This window comes from Corvus brachyrhynchos, unplaced genomic scaffold, assembly GCF_000691975.1.
Source record: "Corvus brachyrhynchos isolate BGI_N302 unplaced genomic scaffold, ASM69197v1 scaffold22, whole genome shotgun sequence".
NCBI classification, from domain to species: domain Eukaryota; kingdom Metazoa; phylum Chordata; class Aves; order Passeriformes; family Corvidae; genus Corvus; species Corvus brachyrhynchos.
The window spans coordinates 7,246,409-7,263,859 of record NW_008238355.1 but is presented as its reverse complement, the minus strand read 5'-3'; the positions used below and the strand labels follow the sequence as shown (position 1 = coordinate 7,263,859).

The 17,451-nt window shown below is 40.6% G+C and overlaps 1 protein-coding gene across 8 annotated transcripts in view; it reads right to left on the bottom strand.

Moving 5' to 3' along the window:
* Positions 1-17,451, bottom strand: part of MCTP1 (multiple C2 and transmembrane domain containing 1) — a 235,269-nt gene that overhangs the window by 61,553 nt on the left and 156,265 nt on the right. Inside the window, exons 16-17 of one of the 8 annotated variants that reach the window (XM_017735427.1) lie at positions 15,632-15,732; positions 12,969-14,051 (exon numbers count right to left, since the gene is read on the bottom strand). The exons of 6 other annotated variants lie outside the window; for them this stretch is intronic. In XM_017735427.1, coding sequence (XP_017590916.1) covers positions 13,952-14,051; positions 15,632-15,732 — 201 coding nt within the window. In that variant the 3' untranslated portion in view covers positions 12,969-13,951. Of the gene's footprint in view, positions 1-12,968; positions 14,052-15,631; positions 15,733-17,451 lie in introns of those variants that run through there. One more of the 8 variants, XM_017735431.1, reaches the window with a different exon arrangement.

The following is a 17,451-nucleotide window of genomic DNA, read 5'->3' as shown; positions in this document are numbered from 1 at the left end:
TCGGAGCCCCCCCCCCCCCCCCCCCCCACCCGACAAAAGCAGGGACACCTTTCGCTAGACCGGACTGCTCAGAGCCTCATCCGACCTGGCCCTGAACACTTCTAGGGATGGGGCATTCACAACTTCTCTGGGCAACCTGTTCCAGCATCACCACCCTCAACAATAAGGAATTTCTTCCTAATACCTAATTTAAACTTCTCCTCTTTCAGTTTAAAGCCATTATCCCTTGCTGTATCACTACATACCCTTGTAAAAAGTCTGTCTCCATTTTTCTTGTCAGAGGGTCACAGGGATGTGATTAATTTAAAGAAGACCTCAACAAGTTAGTGAATCTGGTTTTAGCTTTGAAATAACCCTGCAGCAGTGGAAAGGTGGCACAAGAGTTGAATAAAGATTCATTTGCTATTTAGAAAAAAGAACATGGTCATTTTGTAGTAATGTCATACAAACAAGCAGAAGTAGCAATCAGAAATCTTTTGCATGGAAAACTAGCAAAAGATCACAGTAAAAACTAAAATCATATGATTATTTTAATTAAAGTATAGTAAAATAGAACTGACCCCAGGCTCATCAAAAATGGGATTAAAAAGAATGCTGAGAAGCCACCTAAGTCCACCATTTTGAAAACTTTGATTTGTTGCAGTGTTTGCTCAAAACAGCTGAAGTGCTCTGTGACCAGGGACTGCCAGAAGCCTGGCTGGGTTACATCTCCTAGTGTGCCTAAATAACTCTTCAGCATGGGATCCACTTGGGGATCACGCCTCTGGAGAAACCCATCCCCACTGCCAGCTCCATACACCACGGTCTAGACATTGTTCCCTGCTGATGCTGCTACAAAATTAATGGTTTACAGGAAAGAACTTAAAATAATTGGACTTGGATGGGGACAAAGTAAAATCATTTTTACCTCCAGTTTTCCCTATTTTCCCCTTTTATTTAAGCCAGCTATAGCCACAACTTGGGTTTCTTTTCTTCAACAAACAAAACAACAAAGACAACAAACAACAAAGACATTACAACAACAACAAAAAAAGTGAAAGCAAATCACACTATGTACTGCAGCTGGATAAACATCCAGAAATCCTCATAAGCTTTTTCATCCAAATAGTTAAGATTTTGAATATTTTTACTTTTAATACCTACTACAAGGAATGAAGGTGGTGTGCTACAGAACTCACAAACCTAAATGCCAATGCCTAGGTAAACCAAAACAGAGCTCATTTTCCCAAATTAATCACCAAGATGTGTAAAAAGATGAGTAAGAATAAAATGCAGATTTTAATAGTCTTCTGCTAGATTTTCATTTGGAGTGAAAACAAAATTCTCGTATCAAATACTAGCTCTCACATAGAAAGAAAAAAAATCTACATCTTAGGTAATCTCTCTCAAGATCAGCTAACTTACCTCATCCCTGTGCTTTCTACCACTATGTATACGCAAGTCCTATGAAACTGCAAGACAACCATGATAAATACTGAAAGCACTGAAAAAAACAGTGTGTGTGAGACAAAACCCAGGATACTGGCACTTTTAACAGTTTTTCATTTGAAAGAAAAATGCTTTTTTTAGGTTGTTTGGTTTAAAAGGAAATCTGTTAGACCTGGTAATGCCTAAGATGCTGTGCTGGTCTCATCTAGTGTAGAGCTAATTGCTGCCTAGTAGCTGTTTTGGATTCAGAATGCGAATGGTGTTGGTAACACACCGATGTTTTGGGTTTTTTTGCTAAGTTCTGTTTATCCAAAGTCAAGGATCCTTTTTTCCCTTGTCTCACGCTCTGCCAGTGGAAAATATCCAAAATAACCTGGGAGGGAGCACAGCTGGGACAGATGAGTCAAACCAAAGGGGTATTTCCACTCCATAGAATGTCATGCCCAGGATATAAACTGGGGGGACCTACCCAGAAGGGCGGGTGGTCTGGGTTCAGGAAGAGGGGTCTGGCAAGGGTCAGCAGGTGGTGAGAAATTGCATTGCACATCACTTGTTCTGGTAGGGGTTTTTTTCCCTTTTACTACCATTACTATTTTTATTTACCATTATTACTACATTTCACTTTATTTTCAATAACTAAACTGTTCTTATGTCAACATAAAAGTTTTACTTCAATTCTCCTCCCTATTCCACCAGGATGTGGGGGAAGAAGGCGGGGGGGTGTTGAGTGAGTGGCTGTGTGGTATTTCATCTCCAGCTTAAAACCACAGTAGAAGCAAACAACATCTCATAGCACTCAAGAACTGTTCTGTGAGCTTGCTGTCTGTAAGAGAGTGGTAAATTAGATGTAACCAACTAACAACAAATTTTGTCTCAAAAGAAAAGCAAAAAACCCGTGCATGCTTTAACCCCAGAAATGCCCTGAGTCAATGCATGCACACTGAAGAGTGCTCTGGAAGCCAGCAGACAGCACCAAGTATCAGAAAAGTAAGTATTAGAGATGACCTGTTGAGAAAAGGCAACACAATACAGTCTTTCTTAGGGCCCCAGCTGAACTTTGGTTAGAAAGAGGTTAAGAAAATCAAGTACTATTCAAACAATCCCCAGAAAAAAAAAGCCAACGATCTACTCAGAGTCTCAGGAGACATGGACTTGACTGGAGTCTGAAGAACATGGTCATCATGTACTCTGTACTCCAGAATATCAATGAATTCTCATCCAACCAGGTCTCACTTGAAGTTTCTAAATGCCAAATGACCTTCAAGGGCATTAATTCCTTACAGTACTGGACTCGGAGGGCCAGTAAAACATATTAAGATATTACCTCTTTACAGCTTGTATGGACATACCATTCAAAAGTGTGGATATTACGCCTGACATCTCCTGAAGATGATTTTGCTGACCTGCCACTTTAACTTCCATCTAGTCTGGCTGAATTTTAACCAGTTCCTCCTTTCAGGCAACTGTCTCAGCCAGGCACTACAAAAACAGTGCAACACAAATAAGATGTGTGCAGTGTGAGACCAACACTGTGATGGCACTGTGACCTAAATGGCCTCATTACACTTCCCAGACAAGAAATGCACTCATGAAATGCATATGAGAGAAAACAAGCAGATTTCCAGTATCAGATAAAACTTTTAAGTAAACATGAGCAAACCCAAAATCTGGTGCAGAACAGCAAGAAAACTCTAGGACCCAGTTCTTATGCATAAAAGGCCTGATTGTTGAGGTGAAAGAGAAGAAGGGAAGTGGTATGTACAAATCTTCGTGAAAGGTGGGGAAGTAAACCAACATATCCATCCATTAAGCAAATATAGACCAAAAAATCCCAAAACCAAACCAGAAAAGCTAAAGAATAAGTATAAAAGAACAGTTCTGGGAGTTGCCTGTGTCTGTAAAGCATCTAGTGGACTGTATCTGGCATTATACCTTCCAAGAAAATAATGACTCTCTGTGTAAAAAAAGGATGCTTATCACTACCGAAACAAGCTAACTATTTTAAAGAGATGAGTGGGAGTCTCAAAGGTTACAGTTTAATACAACTGCCATTTCCTATATAAAAGAATGTAAGGAAGGGCTTTTTTCTTCTCTCACATGAGATCAAAGTTTTCAGAGTCACAGGCATGAACTGGCCATTTACAACATCACATCAGTTTATACTCTTAGTCAGACACACATGCATTAAATGATCATTCAGAGAGACACATGACACTATCCCTAGTGTACAACACTTCAAAAAATAATTTAAGTTAGGGTATTGAATATCCTATTCTTTTGCAAACTACAGTATATTTTAAAAAGAAATCTCATCCAAAATGATTAACACTTCCTACTGTTCAGAAAAAAAGCCTGCCCTTTCAGACTAGCAGCTGTGGATCATTAGCTTTCCAGTGATGAGATGTGTTTGATGAGTATTTTTCTTTCTAATTAAGAGACGACATTCTCTATTTGACTATCTTCTGACAGAAGTGAAGAGAAGGATTTCTGCCTATGTGGAAAGGCCATATTCTACAGAACAATTATTTCAGATTTCTTTTTATCTACCTCCACCCAGCCTCTTTTCATTTTTAACAAAATCCTGTTTGCACCCACAGACTTCACAGTATTAACCCCTGTGTTTCTCAACTCTTCTCCTTTTTTCCTTTTGCTTCTGTTTTGACTGCTAGCAGAGAAGAGCATGTTGAAAAAAAAAGATCAACCCACACAGGGGCCACTGACCTCATCCTCAGGTATAGGAGAGACCAGCGGACATTATGAAGGAGGGCTGCAAAAACTGCTGTTTGAAAGCTTTATGACAAAACTAAAAATGGTTCATTCCACAGAAATGCCTGAGTTCAGCAGACCAGATATTTGCTCTGGTAGCACTGAGAGCAAGAGCTGTAATGTGCTGGGAGTAAGGCAATACACAGACATCCCCGCTGCCGTTGTCTCACGTGGGGCACAACGTTCATGCTGCAGTCTCCTTCTTAAATTGTGGCTTTCCCTGATCATTTTCACGGAATATCTTTATAGCCTCATTTACATATTATCTATATCCTTGCCTTATATTTATTACCAATCTCTTGATTACCCTGGAAACACAAAAGTTGGCTGCGCAGCATTTTGGCACAATCACAAATAGACAATGTCTACAGCTCCAAATACTGTGCTCCAATCACAGGATCTTCCACTTACCATTTAAGCTCAAAGGGACAATTTTATTACCTGAGGCTTTGTCTCTTGATGTGTTCTCACAAGACTAGACAGAATGAGAGAGAACACATATATCTGCTTGATACAGACTGTGTACCAAGTACTGCAGGTTTTAAGGCTCCTGCATGGTGTTCTATACTACGAAACACTTGCAACTACTTTGTACTGTACTTTGGAGAGATAATAGCTTCTTCCATTATGAAAGGAGTCAGTTAGCAATCACAGCGCCTATGATCTTGTACAATACTTTTATAAGAAATTAGAAAGGAAGCATTTCTTTTAGCTGCATCAGATCTCAAATACACTAACTATAATGTAAACACTTACAGGAATCCACTCCAAATGCACTTCCTTCGTTCAGATAAGTCTGGAAGAAGTACGCCTTTTAAACATACTCTAAAGCATACTCCAGCAGTTTTTCTTATCAGTCTTGCAATTTGAATTCCAATTATCTGAGTACTGGGAGAAGGTGCGGTATGAAAGATTTGAGTCTGAAACACATTATCTGTTACTCTGTTTTTCTGTACACATAAAAACACTAACTTGAAAATAGTAAAAGCATGGAATGTGCAAAAAAATCCCAACAAAACCAAACCAGAAAAAAACCCATATAATTCCCACTTGCTTTATTTTGACAGATTTTCAATTCAACCTTGGATTAGTGTTGGTTCTCTTTTTTAAATGCCTGAGGTCTTGGGAGTCTGAGAAATGCAGAATAATTAGTATTTCTGATTGTCTAAGAAATTTTCCTTTATCTCAGAAACAAACATGAAATTGTTTGAATTTTCTCTCTTTGCTGGAATTGGAAGAACTGAGTTCACTGCAATTCAGATTTTTATTAACATTCTTTCTATTTATTTCATGTAGAAAGAGAAAAAAGAGATATATCCATGACAAATAAAACAAGAACTTAACAGAATGGATGAAGTATTATTAATGCCAGTCCCAATGGGGCTTTTGATGTATTTTGATGTGTTGAAAGACATGTATTAGCACTCGTTAGAGCACTTGGGTCCCATATGTAGAAGAACACGCCAAAAGAAAATTTAATTAAATGATGGCATTAGACGAGGAGAAGAAAATAAGAAAAGGCTAATGTTAAGCTCATTGCATATTAATGATGAATTGTGAAATACAGTAAAATGTGATACGTTCTGAAATGGAATAATTCTGAATAATTTTATTCTTTAACTTCAGTATGTGAAATAAAAAATGCAACATAAGCACTTAACTAGGTAGGACATTTTTGGTCACGTGTTTTCCATGTTGTTAATCTGTACAACAAACCCAAGGTTCTATTTCATCTCATTCTTTTTATCTATGTGCAGTGTACCCACGTGTTACTAAAGCAACAATTCTGTCAACTAGAGGTGACTCACTTGATCTGCATCAAACCACCCAGTTTGTGAAACACATCTACAGCCAGAACAACCTTTACAATGATACCACTATACAATCACACCATGACGTACGTTGCATCTCTACAAGATTGTCAGCACCAACAAAATGTTCTATTTAAAATCCTGAACATTTTTATTTAATTATTTGCTTTTTTCCTTACAACTTGTAACAAATGTTTCAAAATCATTTTCCAGAAGTACCATGATCTCTACTTTGAGAATGTCAACAACTTCAAGAATGTAAACCTTCAAGAATGCAAACCTCAGAGCATGACTGCAGGGCCACTTCAAACAGCACATGGATTACAGATATAAAATTTGTACTGCTGTAACCAGTTGCTATTGTAACCAATAACAAAAGTTAGGTGGAAATAAAAATTACACCCCCCAAAAATATTTAAAAATGTGGAATCTCTTGGGTCATTCTTTTCCCCTTCACTTAAGAGTTTCTGAGCTGCATTATTACAGCTGTGTAGTTAGTATCCAGGATAAAATTAAAGGGAAAAATATTCTCAGGCCATTTCAAGATGGATTTGTTCTGTCAGACTGCTAAAATGCTGACAAACTACGAGAAATTGATAGTACTTTTCCTATGAGCAATGACACCTGGCATCAAGTTAAAAATGACTAACTAGGGTACATTAGATCAAATACATGTCTGTGAACTGGGCTACTAGGGTCATGGAACCTTCATTCCATCTTAATACCACATTTTCTGAACAATACCCAACTGCTCACTGAATGGCCCATGTCTGTGTGAAAGTGACATTACCTAGAAAACTGCTCTACACATTATTTTCCAAGTAAAAAAAGTGCTTTAATGTCCCCAGATTGATTTTCACAGAATCACAGAATGGTTATGTCTGGAAGGGACCACAGTGGGTCATCTGGTCCAACCTCCTTGCTCAAACAGGGTCATCCCAGAGCACATTGCACAGAATTGTGTCCAGATGGATCCTGAGTATCTCCAGTGAGAGAGAGAGAATCACTTCAGAAGAAAAATCTAACGTGTTGACTCTGTGAGAAGTGTAAAATCACAGCATGGATCATGCTAGATAACTATAGGTTTTATACACAATGGATTGGTGAGACTAAGAGCTCTGTACTGTTTGTAATTGTGTTGTGGTGATAAAGATCACATACAAGCAGGGATCTACATATTCACATCTATCATCCTTCATTTTGTAGGCATTTTATCACTTTACCTGGGCATCAATTTTCTATCATCTATGTCTTGCAGTTCAATTTGAAAAGTGTAATTTCTTCAAACAATCCAGGAATAAAATGTTATCATTGCCCCCTTCCTTTCTCACAGCCTGACGAGGAACTGATGGACTTTGAACCCACCTCCTGTTCCTCCCAAATGCCTGGAGATTGTAAAATTAAATTGTGCGTCAAAAGTTATTAAACTGGGTATAGAGAAAAAACATTTGGTACCATCTTCATCTTAATTAGAATGACTTCACTGTACATCTTCCATAGTCCAAACAACACACATACCAGACACTGGTATGGAAGTTGTGACAAATACTGCTCTCTGTACATCACATACTGCATCAGATTAAATTTTTCTTAATCTGCTCCCTCCCTTATCTTCTATCCATTTTTGCAAATGAAGGAAAATCATTTAAAATTTTAAGAAAACACTATAAAAAGTTTAATAGGGTAGAAATAGTCACCACTACCTAAATACTGGAAAATACAAGACTTTCAGACTTATTTTTTCCAAAGCAAAGTAGAAAATACTTTTTTTTCAATGAAAAGTAAGTAACTTATTTTAAAAATACTGAATATGAACTACATATACCTCACAAATGTTTAAACTGTGCCCATATTCATCGGTATGACAGAAAACTGAAATAAGCCTTCCTCACTATTCATCATTAATAACCACCACCAAAATAAAAAGACCATTAGGATATTAGGAAGTGAAACCTTTGATAAAGTCCTTTGGTTGTAGGAAAACTGACACTTTACCAACTGTCTGAGTGAAAGGTACAGCAGTAAAATTTAAACTGTATGAATTAAGACTAAAACCATGTGGCTAAAGGCATACAGACAGACTGTGATTCCCAGTGATAAAAAATGCAAAAATACTGATTTTTGGTTTGATAACCATGTCTGGAACAAACAGAAACTTTGGCTGCTCTATGGACAGGCACTTCTATAACTTCTGAAGTCTCATTTCACACACTGGAACTGTAATGCCCTTATTAGATTAAGAAACTCTATTTTAAATTTTTATTTAGGACTAAACACAACAATTCTCTTTCCACCTCTGTTTGGAGATAGCTGCATCAACACACTGGACTCTCTGATGTCCTGGAGATGTCAACTGCTCATGCAGAGAAATTCCTTGCTGAGTCTGTCCCTTCACTTGGAGCTGAAATTAAGGTTGAATCAAGCAATCTTTCTGCTGCTTCTGCTTTCTCATCTGTTCTTAAAAAAAATCTGTTATGTTTTGGGGTTTCAGTTTTTCCAAGAGACAGAGGCACCAAGGAATAGCATGGTGGAATAATCACCAAGGGACAGGGCCACCGCTTGTCAGAAGGATAAGAACACCCATTTAGAGCATTAATATATGAAGCCATTCATATTTCCCCAATGTTTTCTTTTAAATCTTTTTTACATGTTAGGAATGGTTTTAGAAGGTGCCACTTGCCGTCAGCTGTCACTTGATATCAACCAACTAGGTCTAATTATTAAATTATTTCAACTTTTCAAGACCATCAGTCAACCTCAGTGAGCTCCTCAGGCTGATTTTCGTACTCATGATTTATGACCTGCTTCATTATGTTGTTCTATGATGTCTGGAGTATTGGTTGAGTATAACTGCAAAACAGCAAATAAATAAAAAGCCTAGGATTTGTGCCTTTGTCACTGACCAGGTCTTAAGTACATAACTGGCAATTTGTTCTCAAACAGTGTAGGAAAATGTTTTTCTACCTATTAATGTACTTTTTTGTAAATAAATTTTAATTAATAAATTCATTTAAATTATTAATTTCAACTAGCTTGTCATTCTTTGTAACTTGATCTCCCAGTCTATCTTGTAATTTAACAAAAATTCTGCTTCATTGATCTCAAGACATTCCCTCCAAAACTTCAGTTCTGAGAGTTTGCAGACCTATGTGTAGCATCTATAACCGTGTGTGCCTGTTCCTATTCACAACTCTAATATTAATCCAGGACTGATGTTACCAAGTCCTTCTAGTCTATTTACTCTTTACCTATGAACATCCTGTAGTTTTCCACCCTTCCACCCTCAATGATCTGTTTGAAGTGATTTTGATGCCTGAGATATCTATGTGTTAGCATGCAGGCTATGTGCTTTTCTTCAGTATTTACCAAGTCTTTAAATTTCCCTGTGCAGAGTATGATTGTAGCTTGCAGAAATGAGAACTTAGCAGAAAATACCAGTTTAGATCAGAGAGTGAGGGAGCTCCAGGTGTTTGAACAACCTGAATTCCGGAGTTGTAAGACTGTCCCCAGGCTGATTGTCAGTGACACAAGTGAGTATTTTTTGTTCTTTAGTAGGATAGCTATAATTATATTCTGCAATGCTTTCTTTAAACAAAATGCAAAATAAAACTCCCCAAGTTCATTTTTAGCTGGCAGTTTTTTACAGTAAACTAGAGCAGGTCCTGAGAAAGCTAAAGTATATTCACATACTTCTATGTAAAAGTTACCAAATTGCACTATAAAGAAAACAATGACTTCTGTTATCAGCATAAATAGCGCAAACTCCAAATATTTCAATGAGATAAATAGAATGCAGAAGTTAGGATACAGTTCATGAATATGTACATATCCTGTATATTTTTGTCTCTTTATATTATAAATTACAGCACAAAGGAGTGTCTATTAACAATCACTTCACAATTTGTTAGAATCGGTTATGAATTATTAAATAAATGTAATTTAGAACATAACTAGCATAGTTACTAGTGTATCACCACTCAGTCTTTGCTTGAGTTCACTTCTCTGTGCCTTTGCTAAACTTCTCTGGTCTGCAAAGGTCCACTCAGGTGCATTTGAGAAATCACATTAGACTCATACAGCCTTTCCTGCAAGAGCAACATCCTGAACTGTTGGGAGTTGTACAAGAAATGGAGTCAGATACCTGGTTAACAAATACACCAGTCACACCTTACGATGTCTGAAGCACTTTCAGTCTCCTGAAAAGTTTTTCTCTACAGCAAGGTAACTGACCTGTTTAATGAGGGCAAGCACGAAAGTGATATCTTGGGAATACCAGAAGTGCTTCATGAAAAAAACAGGAAAGGAATATCAGAGGTAGACTTACCAAACAAAACAGAATTCTTTTTGTTAAAAACTACAGAAAATGCCCTTACTTTTTGGTTAAAGTTAAGTAACCATTCATATAAGGCACTGGAAAAAGACAAGAGAGGTGAAGGCTGAAAGAGAAGTAAAGGTGAACTTCAGAATTTCACATTTTTGAATCACATACTTTCAAGCAACAGCAAGGTCTATGGGCAGCAGTAAGCTGGATAGGGCACCACCTACCCAAAATGCAGAAAGAGTATACCATGTAATTAAACAGCCTGAAATCATTTTTGATGTTGTTTAATCTGATTTTAAGGTTCACTCTTGTCAGATATATTGAGAAATAAAATTTTTAATCTATGCCATGTAATTTTTCAAATCAAACCCAACAACAAAAAGGATTTTCTTTCTTATGATCCTAGGTGGAAAACTGTCTTTTGCTGCTCTCATTGAGGTAATGTTTCTGCAGGGAAAATATATTTTCATGCTATTGAAAACACCAGTTGTTTTTCTGTAATAAATTTAATTATATCCACATTTTCACAAACTACACTAAATCATATTTAGCACAGAGATCTGTGTCCTGGCAACTCTCCTGCTTTTTTATAGTTTTTTTTCTGGTCAGCAAATTCTAGAACCCAAGCTGTATTTCTTTCTCCATATTTGCAGGAAATAGTGTTGTAGACTCCAAATATATGGTGTTTCATGGAATCTACCTCACCTTTCAGTAGTATATTGTTTCAGCAAAATTACATTTCATTTATTTAGATGACTGCCACTCCAATATGTTTAGCCATACTTTAACACAGAAATGTTCCACAGCTCTAAAAAGCATTTATTTAGCCTGGACCATCATCAATAACATTTACTAACCGGGGAAGAACAGTGCATTTCATAGATGCTTACTTCAATGCACATCCTTAAAATGCGAATAGGGAAATGCAGAGTATTTTACTGCTACCTACAGAACAGTGTATCATCATTAATAGCCAGTGCTACATTCTCAACTTTTTTTTTTTATTGTACAAAATAACATAGCAATGAGATCACCAGTGTTAAAACAAGTACAGATTTTGTGTGAGTGTTTAAACTTGCTACATATGCCAGGAAGAGGAGAGTTCTCCTTTAAAGGACCAAATTCTGGAAACAGATATTTCATAAATTTAAATGAGCAGAACGCAAGACCTGGAATTATACACATATGGCTTCTATATTTTAACACCCTATTCAAGTCTCAAAATCTTTCAGTCAAACCAAAACAGCCAAATATTTTATTACAGAAAGTCTCACTATTAAGTTGTCTGACACTTATAAAAGATTTTTTTTCAATTTTATACAAGTTATAATGCATTAATGAATCATAAAAGGTCTTTGAAATGTAACAGGCAACTGTACTTAGGGCAAAGAAGTACAATTTCTTGCCCAAACCCCTAATCACTAACACTTAGTTGATATATGCACGTGAAAAACCTCTCTACTCACTGCTGTGTTGCTAGCAAGCCCAAATAAAAATGACATTTAAAATTCAAGATGAAGGCTTGATCTTAATGATTCTCGTAGTCACAGTGGATGAACTATGTATAGCATAATTACTAACCTTGTATTTTTTATTAAAGAGAGAGCAGACTTGAGGTTTTAACAGACTGTCTTTTCAATGCCACTCCTCCTTCCCCAGCTCCCCAGTACCTCCCTTCCACCTAAGCTTTGGCTGACACCAAGGAGAGGAAGGCAGGAGTAATTCCACCTGGGTTTTTAATAAATCTGAAAAGTCCTGTGGAACTGACCTTTCACACTGAAGCAGACTGATGATTTATGAGCAGACCTGGACTCTTCAGAGCTGCAGCTCATGTCTACCACTCGAGGTAACTCTCAAAATGGCACTGCTTGGGCAATGTCTTCACAACAGCATCTGGAGAGGGGGATAAATGTTTTGCTGATGCTCAAGAAAGCTTTTTGCAAGACTCAGGAATTCGACTACCTGTTCTCTAGGACAGAGTACTGCAGCAGGTATAGACCCTTCTACCCACTCTCACCAGACCTCTGATCAGCTATGATGGATGTCCTTCCCTTATTCCTTTTAAGATAACAGTCTAACCTTTGACCAAACATCACCACGTCAGCTAAACCATAACACTTGTCAGGTCCAGCCTGTTTTGAATGCATCCAGGGATGTTGACTCCACCCCTTCACTAGGCAGCCTGTTCCAGTGCCTGACCACCGTTTCAGTGAAGAAATTCTTCCTAATGTCCAAACTGAACCTCCCCTGACACAGCTTGAGGCCATTTGCTCTCGTCCTGTCATTAGCTGACTGGGAGAAGAGACCAACCCCATCTCACTATGCCCTCCTTTCAGGCAGTTGTAGAGAGTGATAAGGTCTCCCACAAGCCGCCTTTTCTCCAGGCTAAACAACCCCAGCTCCCTCAGCTGCTTCTCATATGACCCTACTCTCTAGACCCTTCACCAGCTCTGTTGCCCTTCCTGGACACACATTCCCATACCTCAATGTCGTTCTTGAAGTAGAGGGCCTAGAACTGAACACAGGACTTGAGGTGTGGCATCACCGCTGTACAGGGGGAGAATCCCTGCCCTGGTCCTGCTGGCCACACTATTTCTGATTACGACCAGGATGGCGTTGGCCTTCTTGGCCACCTGGGCTCACACTGGCTCATGTTCAGCAGCTGTCAATCAGCACTCCAGGTCCTTTTCTCCTGGGCCACTTTCCAGCCACTCTTCCCGCACCCAGCCTGTAGTCCTGCACAGGGTTGGTGTGATCCAAGTGCAGGAACCAGCCTTGGTCTTATTGAACCTCACACCACCGGCCTCAGCCCATTGACCCAGCCTGTCCAGATCACTCTGCAGAGCCTGCCTACGCTCCAGCAGATCAACATTCCTGCCCAATTTAGTGTTGTCTGCAACCTTACTGAGGGTACACTCAACCCCCTCATCCATACCATCAGTAAAGACATTAAGCAGGACTGGACCCAGTCTGGAGCCTTGGGGAATCCCAGTAGTGACCGACCAGCAACTGCAGCACCATTCACCACCACGCTCTGGGCCAGCCATCCAGCCAGTTCTTAACCCATAGAAAAGTGCACTTGCCCAGGCCATGGGCTGCCAGCTTGTCTTAGTTTAGTACAATTATACAGAAGAGAGACTCAAAAGTGAGTTATCTCCCCTTTAGTTTTAACCACTCCCGTTTCATCAATAAGGAAAGATGAATGTGAGGTCTAAGTGAAAAAATAACAGTTTACTAAAAAAAAAAACCAACAACCAAGATAACACCAATAACTACTAAATAAAATGTGCTGAGTCCCATGGTCACCCAGAAACAAAGAAAACAAGATGGTAGAGGAGACCCTCCTCCTAAGATGGCTACTGCCACAGCAGCCTGTATGGACCAAAGACAAAGACAATTTGGCAGAGAAAGCCCCCTTCTCCGGACCACGAGAACAAAGGAAAAACAACACACCAACCCAGCCTCCGTGGTTCCCGAGCTCCCTCCTACCTCGTATAATAAACAATGGGGAACAGGGACAAAACAAAAACCTAACTATTCTTTGACCAAAACAAATCAACACTGCTGGGATGCTGGAAGAAACTTCCCAACTGCTGCAGCGCTGACCACCCTCAGGGGCTGGAACTTATGGAGAGATGGTTGAGCTTCCTGGAATGGCGCAGCAGCTGCAGGCAGTGGCTGGCACTCGTGCAGTGGATTTGACCTCTCCTGGTGTGGCACGGCACCTGGGGAGAAAGGCATTGTGAAATTCTCCAAAGCCTTGGGAGATCAAAAGGAAACTACCCCGCCAAATGGCATGGCACAACATGGCTGTCCCGAGTGGCAGCAGCAAAAAGTTGCTGCAAAATTCACTGTGGAGAAGTTTTGGATTGCAAAATGTAGCTTCTTGGTTGCAACTCAGAGACCTGCCCTACACCACCCCCTAGCCAGAAGAGAACAGAAGGAGAGCTCCACATGCATCTGCTTCTGGTTTTTAAAGGGATGCCCCATTCCCCTTCCATGAAGCCGGTGTAAAACACACAAGTTCGGTTTCCTAGGTTGCTGAGTATTGAAGTGACAGTAAAAACAGACTACGTGGATTAACATAGAGGAAATATGGAATACACATTTTTGGGTCACCCAGAACACAGCTTCTCCAGCAGAACACCGTGGGTGACTGAAGTCCAAGGCAGACAACATCCACAGCCTTTCATCATCCACTAGGCAGGTAACCTCATCATAAAAGGAGATCAGCTTGATCAAGCATGATCTGCCCTTCCTAAACCCAGGCTGGCTGGGCCTGCTTCCCTGGTTGTCCCATATGTGATGTGTGACAGCACCCAGCATATCTGTTCCGTAACCTTTGCAAACACCAAGATCAGGGTGACAGCCCTCTAGCTCCCCAAACCCTCCTTTCAACTCTTTTTGTAGGTGGGCATTACATTGGCCAACCTCCAGCTGTCTGGGACCTCCCCAGTTAACCAGGACACATGATAAATGATGGAGAGTGTCTTGGAAAGCTCTCCTGCCAGATCTCTCAGTACCCTTTGGTGAATCCCATCCATCCCCACAGACTTGTGAGTGTCTAAGTACCACAGCATGTCACTTCTTCCTCCTGCATTGCAGGGGGTCTGTTCTGCTCCCTGTCCCTGCCTATCAGTCCAGAGGACTGGTTGTCCTGAGGATAACAGGTCTTGTGTTAAAGACTGATGCAGAGAAGTCATTAAGTACCTCAGCCTTTTCCTCATCCTTGGTGACAAAGTTCCCCTCCACGTTCAATACAGAATGAAGATTTTCCTTGGACCTCCCTTTGTTGTTCATGTCTTATAAAACCACTTTTTATTATTTTTCACAGCAGTGGCCAGGTTGATTTCTAGCTGAGCTTTTGCCTCTGATTTTCTCTCCACACATCCTAACCATATCCTTGTACTCTTCCTGAGTTTCCTGCCCCTTCTTTCAAAGGTCATAAACTCTTTTATCCCAAGTTCCAGCGAAAGCCTGACCAATCTTCTTCCCTGATGGCTTGTCTTTCAACACATAGGGAGTGCTCCTGTACTTTTAAGATTCCATCCTTCTTGATCCCTTTATTATCAAGGACTGTTTCCTAAGGACTCTCTGTGCCCTGAACAGGCCAAACACAGCCCTTCAGGAATCAAAGGCATGGGTTTGGTTAACCCCACTCCTTACTTCATCAGGAATCAAAATTGCTGTCATTTCATGGTTACTTTGCCCAGGATGGGCATGCTGACCACCACATCTCCCACTAGCTCCTCTCTGTTCATAGACAGCAGGTCTAGCAGGCACCATATCTGGTAGGCTCCCTTACCAGCTGCGACAAGAAGTTGTCTTCCACATACTCCAGGAGCCTCCTAGACTGCCTCCTCTCTGCCTTCTTGAGTTTCCAGCAAATATCCAGCAAGCTAAAGTCTTCCACAAGAAAAGGGATGGAGATTGTGAATTGTCAGTCATCTGCTTAGTAAATACTTCATCTGCCTCTTCATCCTGGTTGGTTGGTATGCAAGACTCCCACTAGGATATCTGCATTTTTAGCCTTCTCACTAATTCTCACTCAACCTCAACATTATCCTTCCTTCCCAAAAAAGTTCTAGCTTCCAATCAGGATCCCTATTCCTTTTCTTAGCCTGGAGAGAATAAAAATACATGGGATTTTCCAGTTAGCAGCTCCTGCACGTGGCTCTCCCCCACCTGGGACCATTTGCAGCTCTTGGTTCTTCAGGACAGAGCATCAAGGCTGCTCGGAAAAAAATCTACAGAAGAATATGGAAGCCAGATGAACACATTATACTGCTTTTGTGTGGCAAGGTTTTGGTAGTGGGGGGCTGCAAGTGTGATGATGATTCTGTGAGATGCTGCCAGAAGTTTCACTCATGTCTAGCAGAGTCAATGCTGCCTGGCTCCAGGAAGGACTCACTGCTGGCCAAGGCTGAGCCCATTAGTGATGGGGCAGCATCCCTGGGGTAATGTATTTAAGAATGAGAAGAAGAAAACTGTACAACTACAGTCAGAGAAAAGAGTGAGAATATGTATATATGCAAATACATGTAAATAAACTCTGCAGACACCCAGGTACATGAAAAAGCATGGGGAGCAGGTACTCCAGTACATTGGAGCAGAAATTCCCCTGCAGCCAACTGTGAGGCAGGCTGTCTTTGAAGTCCATGGAAGTCCACAGTGGAGCAAATATCTATCATGGAAGACCCCACACTTCAATACCCAGGGAAGGGACCCATGCTGGAGCAGTCTGTGCCTGAAAGACTGTACCTCCTGGAAGGGATCCACACTGAAGCAGTTTGTGCAGAACTGCAGTCCAACACCCTGTAGTGTGTTGACCCTTGCTGGATGTCAGGCACCCACTGAAGCTGATCTATCACTCCCTCTGCAGCTGGACAGGGGAGACAAAATAAGGGTTCATGGGTTGAGACAAGGTCTGGGAGAGATTACTCACCAAGTATCATCACAGGCAAAACAGACTCAGATTGGGGATTTTAACGTAATTTATTTCTAACAAAATCAGAGTAGGATAATGAGAAGTAGAATAAATCTTAAAAACACTTTTTCCCACTCCTCCCTCCTTCCCAAGCTCTACCTCCTCCCCTCTAGCAGTGTAGGAAGATGGGGAATGGCGGTTGCAGCTGGTTCATCTCAGCTTCTGCCACTGCTCCCGGAGAAGAGTCCTCGCCCTGCTCCAGCATGGGGTCCCTCCCACAGGAGACAGTCCTCCACAAACTTCTCCAGTGAGAGTCCTTCCCATGGGTACCAGCTCTTCACAAACTGCTTCAACGTGGGTCATTCTTCCACAGAGTAGAGTCCTTCAGGCACGGCCTGCTCCAGCATGAGTCCTTCACAGGGTCAGAAGTCCTACCACGAAACTTCCTTCAGCACAAACTCCTCTCTCTGTGGGTCCATAGCTTCCAGCAGCTTTTCACAGAAGCCACCTCTCTAGCCTGCCCACTACCAAAATCTGGCCATGCAAACCCCATACACTAACATTAGAGAAATTTGTGGAGGGCTGTCTGCTGTAGAAGGGGCCCCATGCTGGAGCAGGAAAAAAGTGTGAGGAGTCTTCTGCCTAAGGAGAAAGCAGTGGCAGAAACAACATGTTATGAAATGACCGCAGTTCCTGTT